The sequence below is a fragment of the Chanodichthys erythropterus genome, chromosome 8 (assembly GCF_024489055.1).
Source record: "Chanodichthys erythropterus isolate Z2021 chromosome 8, ASM2448905v1, whole genome shotgun sequence".
Classification (NCBI taxonomy): domain Eukaryota; kingdom Metazoa; phylum Chordata; class Actinopteri; order Cypriniformes; family Xenocyprididae; genus Chanodichthys; species Chanodichthys erythropterus.
In genome coordinates this window covers 40157444-40179042 of record NC_090228.1, presented here as the reverse complement: position 1 = coordinate 40179042, position 21599 = coordinate 40157444, and the positions used below count along the sequence as shown (strand labels likewise).

At 41.5% G+C, this 21599-nt stretch overlaps 1 protein-coding gene across 1 annotated transcript; it reads left to right on the top strand.

The window, feature by feature from the left end:
- Window positions 1–3657: 3657 nt before the first annotated feature.
- On the top strand, window positions 3658–21132 carry LOC137024933 (tripartite motif-containing protein 16-like). The gene is made up of 6 exons (XM_067392887.1): window positions 3658–4257; window positions 15570–15665; window positions 15752–15985; window positions 19428–19587; window positions 19741–19788; window positions 20481–21132. The coding sequence occupies exons 1-6, from the start codon at window positions 3679–3681 to the stop codon at window positions 21020–21022; spliced, it is 1659 nt and encodes a 552-aa protein (XP_067248988.1). The 5' UTR covers window positions 3658–3678; the 3' UTR covers window positions 21023–21132.
- The last annotated feature ends 467 nt before the right edge of the window (window positions 21133–21599 follow it).

The window sequence follows — 21599 nt, the reverse complement described above, 5'->3', positions numbered from 1 at the left end:
TAGGTGGAATCGTTGGCACGGCCGAATGATAGGAGGACGCCGGAGAGAGAACTGGGATTCTCTCCGGTGGAGGCGAGGGTAGACGTCGGCGTCTAGGTGAGCGGGAGGCTGATTGTGCTGACCGGCGGCCACGCGAAGAAGCCTGGGGTTCAGGTGTGATGTCGGGTAGAGGAGGAGTGGTCCTGGGGCCGGCAGTTGGCTGCGCGGGATCCGGAGAGAAGTCAGACTCGTCGACGGATGGGAAAAGCTGGAGCTGAGACATTGTAGCAAGACGTTCAAACCAAAATGCTGATGAACTGTCAGACGAACAGAGGTAAGTCTGCTGTATTTATACCTCTTGTCCTGATTGCATTGATTAACTGAATGCTCTCCACCTGAGCTAGTTAGGTTAATTATCTGCACCTGTTCCTCCCGAACCTTGTTTAATAAAACATCATTTAGTATTGCTGTGCATGAATAACACTGAAAATAGGGGCAAATGATCGCCTTTCGACGAAACCGACTGTAAAAAAGACAAAACCCAGCACGGAGGTTATCGCGGCCATGGTGATAGCTGTCCCTGTGCGCCACCTGATGGATAGCCTATTTTCTAATATGACTGCATAGCGGCTATACTGCAAAGAATGTCATGCGTCTGCTAAATGATTGAATGTATAAAATGTAAACAAAATAATAAAATAAGAAAAAATTAGTGTAGTAGCCACTGATCTATAATAGAGAATAGCCTATCATTAGCTTATATATTGCCTATAGATCGGTGGTAGCAGCCCAAAGGATGTCATGCGCTTGGCTACAGATGTAGAGGCATATACATTTTACATTTTAAAAACACAATGACGGCTGAAAAACAGACTTTATTAAATTTACTGTAGGGTTTTTTTAGTTTTTTTTAAATCTGTGCATAAATATTTCTGTGAAATACGCGTTAGGTTGCACAGAAGAAAGCCGATATATGACATATACTGATATAGCAGCAGAGGACTGTTATTTTGTTGAACGAACTGATGATGGAGTCACTTGCTCAGATTTTATTGACCAGTCGGCTGAAAGGGGCGTGTAATGACCACCCACATGTGGAAAACGAGTTTTTAAGTTGTGTTTCCGTTTTCTGTCCATGACCCGAAAAAAACGGAAATAGAGTCAAAATCTCATTTTTCCGTTTTTTTTTTACAAACGAAAAAATGGGAAACAACCGTTTTCTCGTTTCTGCGTATTTCATTTCAAATTGGAAAAACGTACATGGACCACACTTCCTGTTTAATTTCCCACTGGGAGTGGTTCAGAAAGCTCTGTACGTTCACAATGGAGCAGTTTGTTGTTTTATTTTGAACTTGCACTCAAATATAAGAAAATGCTTTTATAATAGAGATCACTGTTTTCCCACCATTCTGAAAACAAAACATTGAACAACTAAACACAATAACATGTAATTTACCTGAGGGTTCTGTCCAAATGTTTTATTTAATGTTATAAATTTTTTATAAATATCTAAAATGTTATAAATGCATGGCCTATATTTAAAAATAATTTTCATTTAAATGAATTTGTTGTTTTAAAGAAATGAATTGTTGAAATGAATTACTCAATTACATTTTAACAGTTGCTAGTCCCCACCTACTTATGTAATAATGTAATAGAGACAATCTTTATTTGAAGCATAACATTAGTTTCAATTACTCATTTTGATTGCAGCTGCCACAACATCTGTAACGAAGCAGGACGGAGGCAGAGATCCATATGCAAGCTTTTATTTACAGTGAGCATAGTCGTACAGGCTGGGTCGATCAGGGGCAAACAGGAACAGTAAGGAACAGGCAGAAACGTAGTCAGGGTACAGGCAGTAGATCGAGACAGGCGGATATCATTCACAGAACAGTATACAAGGCAAGGGTCAGGACAGGCAGCAACGGGTCAAAAAACAGGAACAGGCAAGATCAATCACAGGCAGACAGGATACAAGGAAACGCTCAGAATTGTCACAAGGAATCAAGACTTCGCGGTGAGGTGGTGTGTGTGAGTCTTTTATAGTCCTGGTAATGAGTATCAGCTGGGTGTGGTGATTAGTGTGGAGTGTGCATGGCTGTATGTGGCAACAGGTGATTGGTGGAGTGAGTGCATGTGATTGACAGGGAGGATTATGGGAAATGGAGTCCGGAGTGAACAGGAACGAGCAATGATCGTGACAACATCAGTGTTTATATCTGGACTATGAACTTTTATTACAATACTTTTGTTACTGCTGTTTGTGAAGCGGTTTCAGACATATTGCTTACCACTGCTCTGTTTGGCAGTGGCAGTGCAAAAGTTTAAATAGGCTATTCCGGTTTGATCATAGTTTAATAGATATAGCGGTATCGCTATCATTTATGAATAGGGTCACATATGAGTTTTACTTTGTTATTGCAATCTTGCATACATATTGGTCTATAACCTGTTTTTTGTATGTCATGTTTCTACAATACCTCAAAAGTAACCAGATGAACCTTATGATGATGATGTGCACTGAATATCTGAGTAAAATGCTGTCAGTCTTTTTTCTTACACTTGAAAGGCAATTTACACATACCTCTTGCACATGCATATCTAATTTATGCTTACAAACTATTAGTCATTTTATCTTCATAGGACTGAAATTGTGGTTAAAAGATTGTATTTTTCTTTAATCTTGGGTTGTTGTTTTTATTGGTATTGATCAAATTAACTTTTAACTGTTATTTAAGTTTGAGTTGAGTTTATTGTTCAAACCCTTTTATGTTCACTAAAGTGTTGATAGAAAGAAAAAGTCAGACTCTCTGAACATTTTAACATTTTTTTTTGTATGTAACAGGTGGTTATTTTATGCTATCCTGGGTTTACTTTAACTGGCCTACTCCTGTCTGGTGCCCAAACGATTTCATTTTAAACAAGTTATTACATTTTATTTAATTGCTTTTTGGGGTCAACAACAAACAGAAATAATCATATTTTTTCCCTTGTTCAACACTTAAAAATGTATGTCAATTATATTGCTTTCACTGTAAATTTTCTGATGCATCACAGATGATAACCCGAAACACCAAACTTTGATGAAATGTGTAAAAACATTTCCATCCATCTCAAGAAATAACTCGATTCCTATTTATCATTGAAAAGACTAAATATTTCATGATACACTAAGTGAAAACATTAATAAGGTATTAATGTCAGTATAATATATGAATAACAATAGTAATTTCTTTGCTGTTGTGATGTATATCTGAGTGAAACGGCTTCTGGAACAAGAACAAATGTAGGACAGGGCTTTATTTTGTCCATCAGGAATTGATTGGATGGTTGTGGTTTGCTATTGGTGGATCTCATGTGAGTGACAGGTTGCCCCGCCCTCACATCATCAGAGAGATGTTGCTGCAAGAAGGAAGGGAAGTTATTTTGATTCAAGATTACAAGCGCACATGAATTTAACAAAATAATGTGCATGGATAAATCATTTATAATAAATACTGTGATATTCAATAAAAAAACTTTTGAAAATTTGATTTCATGGTGACTTTAAGGAACTGTAATTCTGGACACAGTTTTCAGTCCCACGCATCACACAAACACAGAACCAGGAAACAGGAATCACATGAGTTCAGAGAAACTGAAACCAAAGTGTAGTTGAGCTTTTGTGAGTTTGTGTCTCTCTCTTCATGCAGTAAAATGGCAGAAGCCAGAATTTCAGTGGATCAGGATGAGTTCATGTGTTCAGTGTGTCTGGATCTCCTGAAGGATCCAGTGGCCATTCCCTGTGGACACAGTTACTGTAAGATCTGTATTACAGGCTTCTGGAATCAGGAGGATCAGATGAGAGTCTACAGCTGTCCTCAGTGCAGACAGACCTTCAGTCCAAGACCTGCTTTAGCTAAAAACACCATTCTGGCTGAAATGGTGGAGAAACTGAAGAAGACTAAACTTCCTGCTGACTGTTACACTGGAGCTGGAGATGTGCAGTGTGACGTCTGTACTGAAAGAAAACACAAAGCCGTCAAGTCCTGTCTGGTGTGTCTGAGCTCTTACTGTCAGAATCACCTTGAACAACATGAGAGTTTGTTTAAAGGAAAGAGACACAATCTGACTGAAGCCACTGGACGACTGCAGGAGATGATCTGCCCGAAACACGACAAGATCCTTGAGGTTTTCTGCCGCACTGATCAGAAGTGTATATGTGTGCTGTGTACGATGGATGAACATAAAAAACATGACACTGTATCAGCTGCAGCACAGAGGACAGAGAAACAGGTATGAACTTTTTAGTAGAGTCCATACTAAAAGTATGAACTCTTTTTGTAAAGTACATACTTTTTACTGTGTAGCAGAAGAATTGGGAAGTTTTGGGACATATTACTTTGTCATAATTGCAACAGTTAAAATACTCCACATTCAATTTAATTACATTCCCTACCGTATCAGAGAGAAGTGAATTAGAACGGTGATCTGCCAGTCTTGGGTCTTTCATTCAGAAAACGCTTCTCATGTTTCCATAATGATGCATTTGAAAGATAAAGACCCATAAAGTATCTTTACAAAAGTTCATAATTCTGTTGCAGATTAAATATTATGTGGATAACATTGAATAAACATCTTTCCCTTTCGAGGGAACTCGTGCTGCGTCTGATTTTGATTTTTGCGTCACTTTGGGAACGTCCCCAGTGTGATTACGTCTGATGCACGTCTGTCAACTAATCCAATGGCGAGTGTGAACGTCACAAGTGGGTGACGTCATGACCAGGAAAGGATAAATACACATCCGGTGAGATTGGCTTCAACTTTTCTGCTTCAGCAAAGCACTCTGTGTCGAACTGTCTCTGTCTATTTATTGTTTTCTGTCCTGATATTGTGCATCTCAACATATTATATATGGCGAACCAAGCATTTAAATCTTGTGCTCCTCCTTGCCCTCATTTCCTAATGGGTGGGGATACATGCAATTTATGTGTTATGTGTCTGGGAGTGGAGCATGCTTTTCAGCATTCGAGGGGGCTGAATGTGTGCACTGTGAAAAGCTTCCTTTGAGAAAAGTGTGCAGGCAAGTGTTCCTCATGGCTCTGGACCTCGCTGAGGCAGCGCGGAGAAAGATGTCATGGGGTTCACAGATGGATTCGTCAGCGGTGCTTGAGATGGGCATGAGTGCCCTTTCTCAGCATTCACCTGCCAGATCTGTCGCCCTCTCTGGTGTCGGAAGCCCGCCCAGGGAGAGGGCTCATCGCTTCAGCTCTCCAGCTCTGAGGAGGTGGAGGTGTTGAGCATCGATTTGGGTGAAGATGACTCGCCATCTCTTTCCTCAGAGTATGAGGAGCTTGTGGAGGTTTTAACTCATGCTGTGTCTAAGCTGAATATTGAATGGCCAGCCGAGAAACAGGACGCTCGTCCCAACAGCAAATTAAACGAGCGTTTCCTATCATCTAATAAATCACCTCCACCGAGGGGCCTTCCTTGAACTTAGCGAGATTTTCAGCCCTCGCGTCAAGCATTATTCAGATATAAGAGGGTTGAAAGAGTATGGCTATGGGGCGATGCCTGGGGATGAACAGACGCTCGTGAGCTATCTGTCCCTGGGCTCAGGTCAGGCTGGTGATGATTGCTATCTTGCAAGCATACCAAGCCTACCTCCTGAAGGATTTGGATGGTGGCGAGGGGATTGGCCCAGACACAGTTTACAAATGAGCCACAGATTTGTCTCTGAGAGCCACCAAGGAGACCGCCAGAGCAGTTGGGCAGTCCATGGCAACAGAGAGGCACCTGTGGCTCAATCTGTCCGATTTAAAAGACAAGGACTGGGCTTTTATCCTCGACGTCCTGCTTGCACCATCTGGCTGACATTGGTCGTTGACAGGTTTCAGGAAGCCAAGAAGCAAGCAGAGGCATTCAAAAAATATCTCCCACACCGCCATCCATCCTCTGGGGTTGCTTGGCGTGAACAAATCCAGCCGTACAGCTCCTCATACAGAGTGCAGCAGAAAGAGAGCATTTCCTCTTGTGCTCCACCTCAAAGACACGGTGGGCCGGGACGGCATTCTCAGCTCAAGCTCAGCTCAAGCCAAGGCAAAGAAGGCTGGGCAGAAGAAGTCGTGATGCCAGTGGTGTCGGACTTCTGGGGGCAGCCCCACACAAGGTGGAGCGGTGTTCACCTCAGTATACGGTGCCCGTCCAACGTCGTGGCCCTCAGGGGGCCGTTCTGCCATCCCCGCCACCCTTGGTGCTTCGGATCATAGCGGTTCCCAGCGAATTAGTGATGCAAAACTCAAAAGACAAACACAACGCTGCGTCACATTTGCATCCTCTGAGGATAAATTTACATGAAATATGTGCTGCCAATACATCAGAGGCCAGCCTTGAGAGGCTGGTTCCCTTAGTAGATTTTCTGGTAGAGTGGAAATATCTTCCAAATATCTCATATATCTCTATATCTGGCCCCACTCAGGCGGCAGGGTATATGCATTCTGAAATATATCGACGACTGGTTAATATTAGCAGTCGGAGGAGATGGTGGTTCGGCATCGAGATGTCATTCTCGCTCAAATTCAGAAATTGGGGTTGAGACTGAATGTCAAGAAAAGTGTGCTTACTCCACAACAGTGGACCACTTTTCTTGGTGTTGTATGGGATTCAGTGACAATGCGGGCATGTCTCTCACCTGTTCACATCACTGCTATTCTATCAGCCATAAAATAATTGAAGCTAGGCCAGTCACGCACTGTAAAATTGTTTCAGAGACTGTTGGGTCAGATGGCAGCAGCGGCCAACGTGATACCTTTTGGCCTGCTGTACATGACACCCTTACAGTGGTGGCTCAGGACCAAAGGGTTTTCCCCAAGGGGGAACCCACTTCATATGATCAAGATCATGCGGCCACGCCTTGATCATATGGAAGAAAAATCGGCTCCTGTCCCAGGGCCCTGTGTTAGGAGCTCAGTATCATCATGTTACTCTAACGACAGAAAGCTTCTCTCACAGGCTGGGGAGCGGTAATGGACCGCTCAGCTCAGGTTTTTTGGAGGAGTCATAAGCTCTCTTGGCACATAAATTGCCTGGAGATGGCAGTCTTCAATGCGTTGAAGTTCTTCTTTCTCAGACCTGAAGGCCATCATGTGCTTGTCAAGACAGACAATACATCGGTGGTCTCTTATATAAATCGACAGGGGGGAACGGGGTCGCGTCCACTATGCAAACTTGCACACCAGATCCTTCAGTGATCCCTGGGGAAGATGCTCTCCTTGAGTGCAATCTAGATTCCAGGGACCCAGAATATAGGAGTAGATATCCTGTTGAGGCAGGAGCTGAGGCCAAGGGGAATGAGGTGGTGAAGCTCATATGGGAGATTTATGGCCAAGCTGAAGTGGATCTGTTTGCATCTCAGGATACGACGCACTGTCCACTTTGACTGGATGCCATGGTACAGACGTGGCCGAAGCTGCGTTTGTATGCATTTCCCCCAGTTGTTCTGCTCCCGGGAGTTCCCGTGATGTTCACTCTTGCCATTAGACTAGTTGACAGACGTGCATCAGACACAATCACGTTGGGGGTGTTCCTAAAGCGACCTATCAGACGCAGCATCTTGTTCACTTTCTCAGGGAACTATGGTTACATACATAACCTGAGATGTTTCGTCAGGTTATCTAAACCTCTCTACTTAACCGTTGGTCTTGCACATCTGACATGTTTGTACTTTTTTAACACTTTTTATTAGGGCCCGAGCACCAATGGTGTGAGGACCCTATTGTAACTGCTCGGACAATTCTTCTTCTCCGAAATGAATCACATTTTTGAGGGCCTAAACATGCTCAAAAACTCATTAAATTTTGCACACGCATCAGAAGTGGTGAAAATTTACATCTGATAAGGGTTTTAGGATTGGGTGTGGCAAAATGGCTTGATAGCCCCACGTACAAAATTTCAATTAAATGCCCTTTGTGCTATGTTTCACATATAGGTATGAAATTCAGTAGAAACGTCTAACAGCCCAATACCGACAAAAAAGCCCCACAGTGACACACAGAGACCCACACACAGACACCCCCCACACCACACAGGGTGAAAATTTGTAAACCCAACAGGAAGTGAGATATTTTGAATTTTCTCTGCAAATTTTTTGCAGTTTTTGCCATTTCCACATGTTGTACTTTAATGAACTCCTCCTAGAGCTTTAATCAGATCAACATCATATTTGGTCAGTCTAATCTAAAGGCCTTTGTGACATCAAATTTTGAAGATCTTCAGTTTTCGCTAAAGGCCTTGTCTGTGGTGGCTTGACAAATTACGTTGTTTCGCCATGAAACAGGAAGCTGTTGTAACTCGGGCATACAATGTCCGATCTGCTCCAAACTTCATATGCTCTATTAGAGTCCTAGCCTGAAGACATGCTAATATTCAGTTACAGTCATAGCACCACCTGTGGGTAACAGGAAATGATGTTTTACACTGTGATTAACTTTTCATAGAGATTTAACCAGAAGCACATCATATATGGTCAGTCTAATCTTAAGGCCTTTGCGATGTTAAATTGCAAGGATCTTGAGTTTTCGTTGAAGGGTGTGTCCGTGGCGACTGACAAAGTCTGATGTTTCGCCACGAAAGGGGAATCACATTTTTGAGAGTCTAAACATGCTCGAAAACTCATGAAACCTTGCAGATGTGTCTGAAGTGGTGTGGTGTGATATAGGTTGTAAATTTGGGCATGATTGGGCAAAATGGATCAATAGCGCCACCTACAAAATTTCAACGAAGTGCCCCTGATGCTATGTTTCACGCACAAGTATGAAATTCAATCAACACATCTAACAGCCCAATACCTACAGAAAAAGTCTCTTGGAGCAAAATCTGAAAACCAACAGGAAGTCTGATATTTTGAATTAACTTTGCAAAATTTGTGCAATTTTTGCCATTTCTAGACATTGTACTTTAACAAACTCCTCCTAGAGCTTTAATCAGATCAATGGCATATTTGGTCAGTCTAATCTAAATGCCTTTGCGATGTAAATAGCAAAGATCTTGAGTTTTCATTGAAGTACGTGTCTGTGGCGGCCTGGCAAATTTCGATGTTTCACCATGAAACAGGAAGTTGTTGTAACTCAGGCATACAATGTCTGCCCCAAACTTCACGTTTTATTAGAGTCCTGGCCTGAAGACATGACAATACTTCTTGTAATATGACAATATTCAATTACAGTCATAGCACCACCTGTGGGTAACAGGAAATTACATGATTTACACTGTGACTAACTCCTCATAGACATTTAAACAGAACCACATCATATATGGTCAGTTTAATCTTGAGGCCTTAGTGAAGTTAAATTGCAAAGAAAGAGTTTTTGTTGAAGGGCGTGTCCGTGGCGGCTGGACAAATTCTTATGTTTTGCCATGAAAGCAATTATGTTGTAAGTCAGGCATACAATGTCTGATCTGCCCCAAACTTCACATATGTGATAAGAATTCTGGCCTGAAGATATCTATATGCCAATATTCAGTTAGTCAAAGCGCCAACTGCTGACAACAGGAAATTGCATGTTTTACATTGTAATTCACACCCAGAAACATTTGATCTTCAGTTCTTACATGATTGGTTGAAAAAGAACCACCTGACCATCAATGTAAAAAAAACTGAATGTATGTACTTTCATTCAACTTGAAAAAGTTGTTCTTATGCTGATTCTATTACCTTTGCAAATCAAGATCTTGTCACTACAAAGACTTATTAATATCTTGGTGTGTTACTTGATACACATCTTACATATCGGGATCACATTTCTAATTTAACAAAAAAACTGAATCAGAGACTTTGTGTATAACAAGATTAGATCATATCTTTCTTTTTCTGTTTCTGAAACTTATTTACATGCAATTGTGTTTTCAACAATGTCCTATTGTCTTCCAATCTGGTCTCTTACCACTAAAGAAATGACTGAACCAATAGCATGATTATACAATCGAGCTCTTAAAGGAATAGTTCACCCAAAAACGTGTCACCATATTTGATTTGGGCTCTAGAAATAGAGACAATATTCAGTGTAAGATTATCCCATGAACGAAGCCCACCAAATGAACACGACTCCACCTGCCAGTGGACCCGTATTGAGCTATAAAACATAGCCCATGGAGCTACATTGCTGAAAGGAGACGGCTTCCCCATGCCTATGCAAATTTTAAACTCATTTATTGTAGTAACAGTGCCAATCGACTGAGGAGACCCTTTTGTTCCACAAACTTAAGAGCAGATGTGTACTCTTATCAGGAAACTGAAGCTTCCGGACATATCTCAAGGTGCAAATCACAGCAGGCCCCCACAGAAACAATCACAGGACACCCCCCTCTTTCTTGACTATGAATTTCAAAGACATTCCAGAGTTTCCCTGGGAGACAATGAATTCACTCTTTTTGTTTTAAACAGACAGTCTCAGAAATACTACCAATAATATGAATTAATCACCAGCATGTTGCGTGTGTATATATATATATATATAAATATATATATTAATATATTGTGTGTTTTATATAACCTATGTTCTTTCTGTGTTCTGTGTTCTTTCCTGAGTTCTTTCTGTGTTTTTAAACATTTATTACAGGTAAATTCTTATTAAAGTCTACCTCAATTATAGGAAGTATGCTTTTTGGTATCTGTGTGAAGGATGAATAATTTCCAGTATTTTGTTGCAAAGTAGATTTCTGTAGGATGCATGACAGGTAAACTGAAAGTTGATTTCTTAAAGTGCTGAACAGGAGAGTTGGGCATAGGACCCACCCAAAACCACATCTGACTGGTGGAAACACTCAAAAGGGTGGATCTGACAGAACGGGGAAAAACCCATGTCATGCAGTTTAGCTTTGCTTTTTGCCTTAGGAAAAATCCTTTGTGTGTTTTTATGACTTAATTTGCATAATTTATGAAGTGTCAGATCTGAGTAAGTTTTTTCCAAAAGGTTTTAAAAATAGAGTAATGCATTTTACAGTAACGTAAAATACATTGTTAATTAAAACATTTGGAGAGGACTAAAACAAGACCAAATACTGCATAGTGGCAATACATTAACTCAGAGATACATCCTTAAACTTGAATATAAACATTTAGAGTAACTAACACAATTAAAAGTTGTAACTTATGCTTATAATAGGGAGACATGCATACACAAAAGGAATATATCATAAGGCCAGAACACACCAAGCCGACGCCAACGAACTAGTGGCGACGAAAGCAGACTGTGGGGTTGGCTCACGTTGGCAGCGTCTATGTCCAAAGTTGCCCTGACACACCAAACTGACGCTAAACAGCCGATGGCCAAGCAGCACGTCAGTTCTGCGCCTGCGTGAGATGCAATGCCTTTCCGAAACAGCAGGCGGCAGTAGCTGAACAGCCAATCAGAATGATCCAATGGCCCGACGGACCGACGAGCTCCAATGCCGATTTAACATGTCGAATTGGCCAAATAAAGGCAGACGAGGACCAACTTCAGCCGACAGTGCGGAACACACTGAGAAATCTTAGTCGGCCAACCGTCGGCTTAGTGTGTTCCTGCCTACATATATTCTGGAATGGTTAACTTATGAGTTAAATTCAGGGAGTTTCCCTATGTGTGTGTGTGTATTGGCGATCATCTAGGGGTTTTGTCCAGTGTGTGGCCACATTGCCCTTCGCTCACCATGGGGTGAACTAGGTGCTCTTTAAAGTTGTTTTAGGTGCCATGAGGATAAGGGAGGGTTTCTGCTTAGGAGCTCTGAAGTAGTAAAGGTGACAAAGAGGGATATTTGGCCCAGACATGTCGGAACCAATTCAAGAATTACACGAAGGGTTCAAGAGGCTAAAAGCTTTCTTAAATTCAAATGCTCGTTTGATGATCTTGATGCCGTCCAGATGCTACATGTTATACCTCTTCAAGAGCTCGCTCAAAACTCATCAACTACTCTGTATGATCCCTCGTTGAACTTCGCCGAAGAAAATCCTCTCAAAGTCCTTTGCTTCCAGCAACTCATTGAGACACAACTTGCACAGCAACGCATAATGCTGAGTTCAGACTGCACGATTTTATCCCCGATTTTGGCTCACCAACAGGTTTTGAGAAATCGCAGACAAATGCCCGAAATCACAGGCAAATCGGTGCTCATTCACGCGAGTGACAATCACGCAGTGTGAATGAGCAAAGACGCTATCTGAGAGAATCGCCGACGCCCGTGAGATATTTGGCATGCTAAATATCTGGAGTCTCATTTATAAAACTGTGCGTAGGATCCCTACTAAAAGTGTACGTACGCGCAAAAGCTAGATTCTGCGTACGCACAAAAAAAATCTGATTTATAAAACCATGCGTACGCCAGAACCTGCGTATAAATCCCAGTCAGCGGAAGATTGTGCGTACGTAGATCTCCACCCTGTCTCCTCCCCGAAATAACCATATATGGAGCTTACGACGCCTAGTTTTACTATGCATAACCTCATCTGCATATCATTTCCATACACGTTCCCAACCACGTGACACCATGGTTAACACCGTCAAAGGTACAAGACATTGGAAAATATTAGATATGGACTATAAATGCCATTTGTGCCACACATTATATTGATAAAGATCATCCAATATCCTCTTTGTGTTTTAGAATAAATATATCAAAATATCCATAAAAACAAAATTGTATAAAATACTTCAGATAAAAGTTTTAGGATAGAGTTGATTCATTCATTTCCACTGGCCAGATAGTATTTTAATAGTTTTAAACAATTCAAATCAAATTTATGCAGTTTTGCTGACGAGGTGAACATATCTTTTAGGAAGTTTATAGGCTATTTTTAGTGGAAACAGATCGGACTACTTATTTATTGCAGTGTAAATGCAATTGTCTGACTCGGTGTGTCACTGACAAAGTATTTTAAAAAGAAAACATGCAAATCTTACTGTTTTTCTCAAATTATATCCTTCAAATACAGTGGTAACTGTTTGAAGATCCTTCACACGACATCAACACCTCCTGCAGCTGTGGTTGTACAGTAAGATATTATAATTGGACCTATTCAAACTGGACAACGGACCGTTCGACCACCGAATCCAGCAGTGTCTTCCATAATATCTAAGTTAAGTGTGCATCACTGATCGTCATTCTCGAAAAAATATTTTGTCATAACATCTGCAGTTTAGTTTAAAGAGGAATTATTGTGCTTCCAGCGCTCCTCGCTGTCATAAAACAGCGTGTCACTGGAAAAGTGATCGAAAGTAGCACATCTACTATCTCAATTCATATCACTTCTGTCTCCAGAATGTGCGTACGCACAGCTCAAAGTTTGCTCAAAGGTGCGCACATTCTTCCGTCAAGTTTGTTTTTATAGATCACAACCTTTGCACAGGAACTGGCGTACGCACGCGCGCTTTATAAATGAGACCCCTGGACCTGTCGCCGATTCAAAATCCTGCAGTGTGTAAAGTGTTCTGACTGAAAACTGCATCGGCGATGACCGACAGCCAATGAGAGAGCAAATACAGAGCAGCGGGGAGTTCGGGGAGGAGTTATAGACCACAATATCAGCAAGCATGGCTTCATTCACATAAACATTACAATTCTATCAAACGGAAACAAAGCACAAACATTTGCTTGACCATCCGCAACAGCAGCACATTGAAAAGTTATGTATTTACCTCCAACTCTTGTTGCAGAACACACAACCAACCATTTCCTCCTCCATATTTTTCTTTTCTTTTCTTATATTCGCTGCAAATCAGCGCACAGGCAACTCGTATTGCAAGCTTCTTGCGGGCTACCGTTTTTAATAATAATAATAACTCCGGTCCTGCACGCGTGATATCGCGTTTGTTCTTTCTCACATCTCGCATGTGTTTGGTTGTGAAACGTAGTTTGCATGCCAGATAGAGTTGTCGGTGATTCTTCCTATTGTAAAGTCATGCAGTGTGAAACCTTCTATCGCCGATCCATCGTGCAGTTTGAACACACCAGCGACTGAATGCTGGCCAAGATAGTCATGCAGTGTGAAAAGAACAGTGACCCGACTGCTTTGAAAATCGTGCAGTCTGAACTCGGCTTAACCCACCAACCGACCCACGAGGCTTCCCTCCAGCAAAGGAAACTTTTATTCACCACCAAGTGCTGTCCCTCAGAATACAACAGCAACGACCTCCAGCAAATCAGCACCGAAGAGATTTCCTCCTGTAACTATGCCACAAAGGGAACACGCTGTCACAGTCACGCCTTCCCGGACTCCAGTTCCCATGATCCTCCTTGTCTGCACACCTGATCTCACTTCCCTCATCAGTCTTCCTGCCATTTTCGTGGATTCCCTGCACCTGCTGTCTTCGTCAGCACTCCCTTTAAGTTGGACTCACTCCCTGCCCTCCTTTGTCATTTCTATTGTTTAGCTTATGCGTGTGATGTTGTTTATCTGTTCCTTCGTGTAAATAAAGCCCTTATTATTGTGGATTTCTGTACTCGTCTCTACAGCACACGTCATAACAGAAGAACTGACCCAACCGCTGGAAATCTACAAGAAGTATGGGTATATAAATATTCCTTGTTCCTGGTTCTCCCGTGTCTCCCAAGCAAGCCTTAGCGGAGGATCACCTGTGTGGGTTTTGGCAGGACGGTCGCCCGCTGGAGAGGTATGTGGAGGAGTTTACTGAGCTTGCTTATTTGGTGAACTGGACAGATGCCCCGTTAAATGCTTGTTTTCTGGTGGGGCTGGACGAGGACACGATTCGTTTTAGTGAACCTGCGTGTTTTTTTTCCCTAGTCGAAGCAATTAGTCTGATTCTCTTCCTGAATGGTTCTGATTTTGTAATTGAAGAGGTTCAAGAAGAATCGTGTAGCCCTCATCCAGTCCCCACAGAAATACAAGTGGCCTGGCCAGTTCAACAATCACCAGTATCCTCCACCTGCTCCTCCAGTGGGCATTCACCTGGTGTCCTGCCTGACCCACACCCCAGGCCGGCCAACGAAAGATCCACTGCTAGGACCAGGAGGCCTAGAAAGAAGAAAAAGGCCGCCAAGCAATCTCAGTCCCCAGCGTTCTCTACCTCCGAGCCTGAGCCCTTGCTCCTAAAGACACCCCCTCCGGTACCAGTGGGGCTTTTAATTGAAAATGAGGGGATGGCCTGGACCCTGTTTTCAGACCCCTCTCCAGCCTTCCACGAGCCCACTCCAGCCTTCCACGAGCCCGCTCCAACCTTCGCCGTGCCCACTTTATCCCTCGCTGAACCCACGAACCCACGCCATGCCACGAGCCCTTCCAGCCCCCCCATAATCTCCCCCAAAAAAATGGGGGGTTGGGTTGGGTGGGCATGAACCCGTGGGTGGGAAATATGTGAGCGTCACACATCTGGGTGGGGCTCGGGAACCACCAGGACTGCCCACGGCTCCTGACCCGCCATGGCCGTCCACGCCTCCTGACCCGCCATGGCCACCCACAGCCCCTGACCCATCACGGCCGCCCAAGACTCCTGACCCGCCGTGACGGCCCGAGGTCCTAACAAGGACAGATTCAGATCACTTCACTGATACTGGATTTATATCTGTTTACTTGGTGATTTATGTGATGTTTCTCCTGTCATTGGTTTGTCCTTTAGCACCAGCTGAAGAAGACACAGAGGTGGTTCCAGCAGAGGATCCAGCAGAGAGAGAAAGATCTTCAGCAGCTGAGAGAGGCTGTGGAGTCTCATAAGGTGAGTCTGGAGAAGAAGAGAAGTTTGAGAAGTCTCAGTCAGGACTCACTGATGCCACTGTGTGATTGTGATGTGTGTCCTAACAGCGCTCTGCACAGACAGCAGTGGAGGACAGTGAGAGGATCTTCACTGAGCTCATCCGCTCCATTCAAAGAAGCCGCTCTGAGGCCACACTGCGGATCAGAGTTCAGGAAAAGACTGCAGTGAGTCGAGCTGAAGGACGACTGGAGCGACTGGAGCAGGAGATCAATGATCTGAGGAGGAGAGACGCTGAGCTGGAGCAGCTTTCACACACACAGGATCACATCCATTTCCTGCAGGTAAGGCTGGCCACACACTTGAAGATTTTAAGCCAGATTTGTACCCCTGTATGTGTGCGGCCCGATTTGATGCTTGTTGCAAATTATTTTTTGTCCCAAAAATCCTCTATGCTCCCCATCGAGATGGTGCATCCCCGATCTCAAATCGTAGAATCCGAGTAACCCGAGAAATTGTTCTAACAGAATATTCCATAGAATTCTGAATCAACACTCAGGACCCTAAATCAGAGGATCTTTCATTTTGGGTGCCATTCAGTCTAGAAACCCCTGCTAAGTACTTTATGGCAATGCATGCTTCCTAGCTAAGAAAGAACATTATCAACTTTGGGCAGTAAACCCAAGACTAATGGTCGAAAAGTCAACACATTGTGACTCACAGCTTGAGCCCCACCAAGATAACGCCAGAGGTTGTTTGATCCCGAAACATATATACAAACAGACGACTTCTGAGTGACACAGAGTTGAAATCCACAGGAAACCCCACAGATGGAATTTTAATCAAGCATCGTTCAACTGCAATTCTATATCATGTTTGCAACCAGGGGCGATTCTAGGATTTTGATTTTAGGGGGGCTCAGCCCCCAATAAGGGTATGATTAAAAAAATATTATTTGACTGACTGTTGCTCATTTGCAGACCTACTCCCGCACGACAAGAAAAAATTTTGTATATCCATCTACAATGAAATATAAATTATTTTAGTTTTTTAGCTTTTTAGCCTTTATAATCAACAATACGGTTGGATATTCATAAAGTCACCCCATGAAAATTGATGTCATTTTAAGTATTTTAACTAACCAGCTAATATTCATTAAGAATATAGACAAACCATGTATTAATGTAATTGTCTATTGGCAATATGATTAATCTGTTCTATATTTATTTCTATTTATTAAAAATAACAACATGAATTATCAATTTGCCACTTCTATAAATCAAGTACAAATCTAGTATAAATAGTATAAATCAAGAAAATCAAAAATCCCTTTACTCTACGCTTACTCTAATTTATGTATCATGACACTCCTCCTGATTCATTATTACTTAATACAAAACTATATTTATACAAAACAAAATAACTCCACATTCTCTCTCTGGGCCATCTAGTGCTTTCAGACAATGATGTGTGTCATTTCTGTGCATGGCTGCATAATGTAATGTCAAAATACATTATAATATGTCTGTAATTGTAAAAAGTAAATTAAAATAAATCATGATCTTTTTCTGAATCTAAAGTATGTTTTCATGGGTGTTAATCACTTCATTTTTGTAGGGATAAAAAACAACTATCACACAAGGGCTGAAGGTGAACGCAGCGAAACGTATTTGTATTGGATGAGAAACCGAGCCGTCCCGTGTGCTCCCTATGCTCAGCTCCAGTAACATTACATTTTGTAAACTGCAATGCATTTATGACAAAGAACTGCACCGATGCAGATGTAATATCATAGCATTAGCAATCTATCAATAAATGCACGCACACACGACACACACCTTGTGTTCTGATGTTCGCTCTGCTCGGCGCCCCTGCAGATTGAAAAATGCGCTAAATCCAAGCAGACTCAGATAAGGGGAGGAGCCGAAACTTGACGCAGCTTGCCGCCGTTTCAAATGAGTTTTTTTAATGGGGACTGAAGCGATCAAAAATTTATTAATCAAATTTTTTTTTTAGGGGGGCTGGGCAGAAGTTTAGGGGGGCTGAAGCCCCCCTAAAAAGGGCCTAGTGACGCCCCTGTTTGCAACCTATACATGTGGCCAGTTATGCTTAGATTACTCACAAATCATGTAATTATTATAACTTTCAAATGCTTGATTGGAAGAGCGAGTTGATTACTATGTGTGTGACTGATTTCTAATAATTCAAAGGATGGCATGAATGTAATTTGTGTAAAATGTATTACTTTATAGAAATGATATCTAAACTGTACTCTCTGTATTCTCTGATAAGATCAGGAAAGTTAAGAGACCAGGTGATAACATAATTTATAGTGAGAAGAGGAGAAAAGCCACCTATGAAACAAAGACGATACCTAATTGGTCAGAACTCCTCAAAGAGGTTGGACAAACACCTCAAAAACTTCAGGACTCGAACAAAGAATCAGACTGAGACAGAATAGAAGATCGAGGCCGATCAGATTTGGGAGATGTAAATGGGTTAATAACAAACCGCTTCATTCAAGCCATCTAACTACTCTAATCTCACTGTTGAGAGTCTCGTGTTCTAAGTTGAGTTTTGCCGCAAAGTTTATTCACCAACTTTACAGTCTTTAACCATCTCAAAACTTCAAACTTCAGCCATGAGGGAGACTCCATTCATCCGCCAGCACACCCATGTGATTGGCTTCCAGAGGAAACATCAATCAAGACACAAACAGACCTTCAGCAACTAACAAACCTGGGATCCCCCTTCTCCAAGCCAAAGAAGCTGACAAAGGGAATCCTTATTTAAAGACGAACGTTGAACTAAAGTATATATCTCCAGTAGCTGAACTGGTGCATTGATATAAAATCTAAAAAACCACCTAAGAAACGATAGAATGGTTAAACTTATGATTGACTGTTCATTCAGATCAGGTCTTATAAATTGCATATATTGATCATTTCACTCTCTTAAAACTCATTCTTTCCTTCTTTCTGCAACTCGTGTGAATGTGTGTGTGTGACTGTGTATGCATGCGTGTTTGTGTTAGATCCTATGTGTCAGAATAATCAAAGTCTCATTTATATTTTTAAGGAGGAGTGTCTTGTGTTATGTGCTTACGAATTTAATGTCTTAAACTTAAAAAAAAAAAGTTACCTTGCTAATAAATATTGTTTTCACTATAGTTTGGATATTCATATCTGCTACAGAGCTGATAATTATGGCCCGTTGAAATTAATGCTGGATGATTCATTTGTTCGGTCATAAAATAAGTGACTCTTTCAAAATTCCCTATAATTGAATTAAACTATTATAAAATAATCTATTTGCCATAATCCATGAATTTGGTAGTGAAGTCTTCAAACAGGAAGTCTGTATATTAGCAATGCTTCTGCATATTTACACTACAAAACCTGACCTTAGGATTGTGAGTCCCTGTGAATTTCATAGCCACTAATCCAGAGCTGCTAAGTCAAAGAAGGTCAAACTGCTCGTTGCCTTTGGACTGCTTTTCCTGATCAAATCTACTCAACCCTGCCATGTGACGCCATTGATGCACTTGATCTGTTACATTTTTGTTATTGATGGATGTTTGATCATCCAAGTGATTTGATCATCCAAGATTACATATAATGCAAGTGGCAAACTTATAGCTCTAACGTGATATAATGAATATGAGAAGAATGAATCTGATGCTGTGAAAGTGCTGGATTGAGGAGAGTTACTAAAGATCAACAAGAGCTGTAGTGCAGGTTATTGGCTGAAGTGTGGAGGTGATGAGCTATAATTTGTTTTCTGTAGAGTTTCCAGTCTCTCTCAGCTCCTCCTGAATCTACAGACGTAAATGATGATCCCATCAGTTCTCTCTCCGGTTTTGATGTTGTGAGAGAATCTGTCCTTCAGCTGAAAGACAAACTGGAGGATTTCTGCAAAGAGGAGCTGAAGAAGATCTCTGACAGAGGTAAAGTCCTGGAGATTCATCTGCTCTCAGAAATGATCCTCCATCATCTCATATCATGCGGAAGATCATATTAGAAATGTCTTAGGAACGGATGCAGGGATAATTTTCTCTTGACATGATAATCATACTCTTCATATCTGTTGATTTCCACAGTCACTTTCACCAACATTGTTCCCAGAACCAGGAACGACTTCCTACAATGTAAGTCACTAAGAAAACAGAGAAAATCACTGAGTGTGTTCATGTTCTTCCTGTAGAAGAAGAAAGAAAACATGGCAGAAATTGATCATGTAAATTAGCGCTTTTTCAACAGGGGCATTTGGAGAACATTGAGTGGCGCTGGAAGCAATATCTTCAAGAGTGGGGTGTTGAGGTGTTCTTGGGAAATGTTTGTTATGGGTGAAAGATTTATAAGACGAAACTTGTAATTGCAAAAGACAATTTCCCGTCTCCTCAATCGTCATACACCCCCTAATGCTGATTGGTTACATGTTTGTTGTTGGTGTCGGCCTGACTAACTAGCTAATAGTGTTTTTGAAATATGGTTTACCCAAGCTTTAACACTCATAAATATAATTTCTATTCTTGGCTCTTTTTCTTTTTTCTTTTGTTTTGGGGGAAACTAATGATAATGATCTGTTATGTGGCATTAAAACAGATAATTTGTGGTAGTAAAAAAGCTTTTCATGAGTTTTATGAAAGTAAGAAACTTAAAACTCTTCTGTAAAAATTCCACTATGGATTTATCCTAAACAGGATTTTGTAACGAGTCTTTATAACCTTTGGGGCAAAAGATAGAAATTTAAAGAAAGCTCAACATTATGATTTGCACAGGATATCAGACCGATGATTTATCAGACTGGATATCTGACTAATGTGTTTATCTCCATCAGATTCCCATCAGCTCTCTCTGGATCTGAACACAGTGAATAAACACCTCCGTCTGTCTGAGGGGAACAGAGTGATTACTAACACTGACACACTCCAACCATATCCTGATCATCCAGACAGATTTGATTTTTATCTTCAGGTGTTGTGTGTAGAGAGTGTGTGTGGACGCTGTTACTGGGAGATTGAGTGGAGTGGGAATAAAGTGCGTACTTCAGTGTCATATAAGAGCATCAGCAGGAAGGGACGGGGTAAAGAGTGTGTGTTTGGACGTAATGATCAGTCTTGGAGTTTGATCTGCTCTTCCTCCAGATACTCATTCATACACAATGACAAAGAGACTAAACTCCCTGTAAAGTCCATCAGCAGTAGAATAGGAGTGTTTGTGGATCACAGTGCAGGAACTCTGTCCTTCTACAGCGTCTCTGGAGACACAATGAGCCTCATCCTCACAATCCAGACCACATTCACTCAACCACTTTATCGTGGGTTTAGTGTTGGTACTGGATCATCATTGAAACTGTTGATGAATCAGAATAGATTGTAGAGAGATTATACCCATAATGCTTTGAGCTCATGATAAATCAATAACAGTGAGATAGATTCTCATTACATTATTATTACATTAATACTACAGCTGAACTTCTGTCAGTGAAATAACATATCAGAATAAATGTGTGTAATAATGAATCCTCATATAGACAGTGAGATCAGGAGCCTCATTTATAAAATGTTGCACAGAAACCATCCTAAATTTGATCTTACGATCATTTCTCAGATGTGTGTACGTGAGATTCATAAAATCTGTGCATAAGCATGCTTTATAAATGTTTTAAGGGTATTGTAATTAGACCCATGCATCCATATGTTTTGTCTGTGTCAGTGTGTCCCCTCACAGAACTTAAAATATACACTGCCCGGCCAAAAAAAAAAAAAAAGTTGTTGTTTTTATTTTAACAGTTAAATGGTAAATGGCCATATTCTAGGATGACAATGCCTATATTCATGAGGATTAAAACTGTGAAAAATTGTCAGGGAGTCAACTCAGTCACGCACTCAGACACCACCGTCATCAAACACCACGTTCACCAGATCACCTGACTACTGCTTCCCTCCACCTGTCA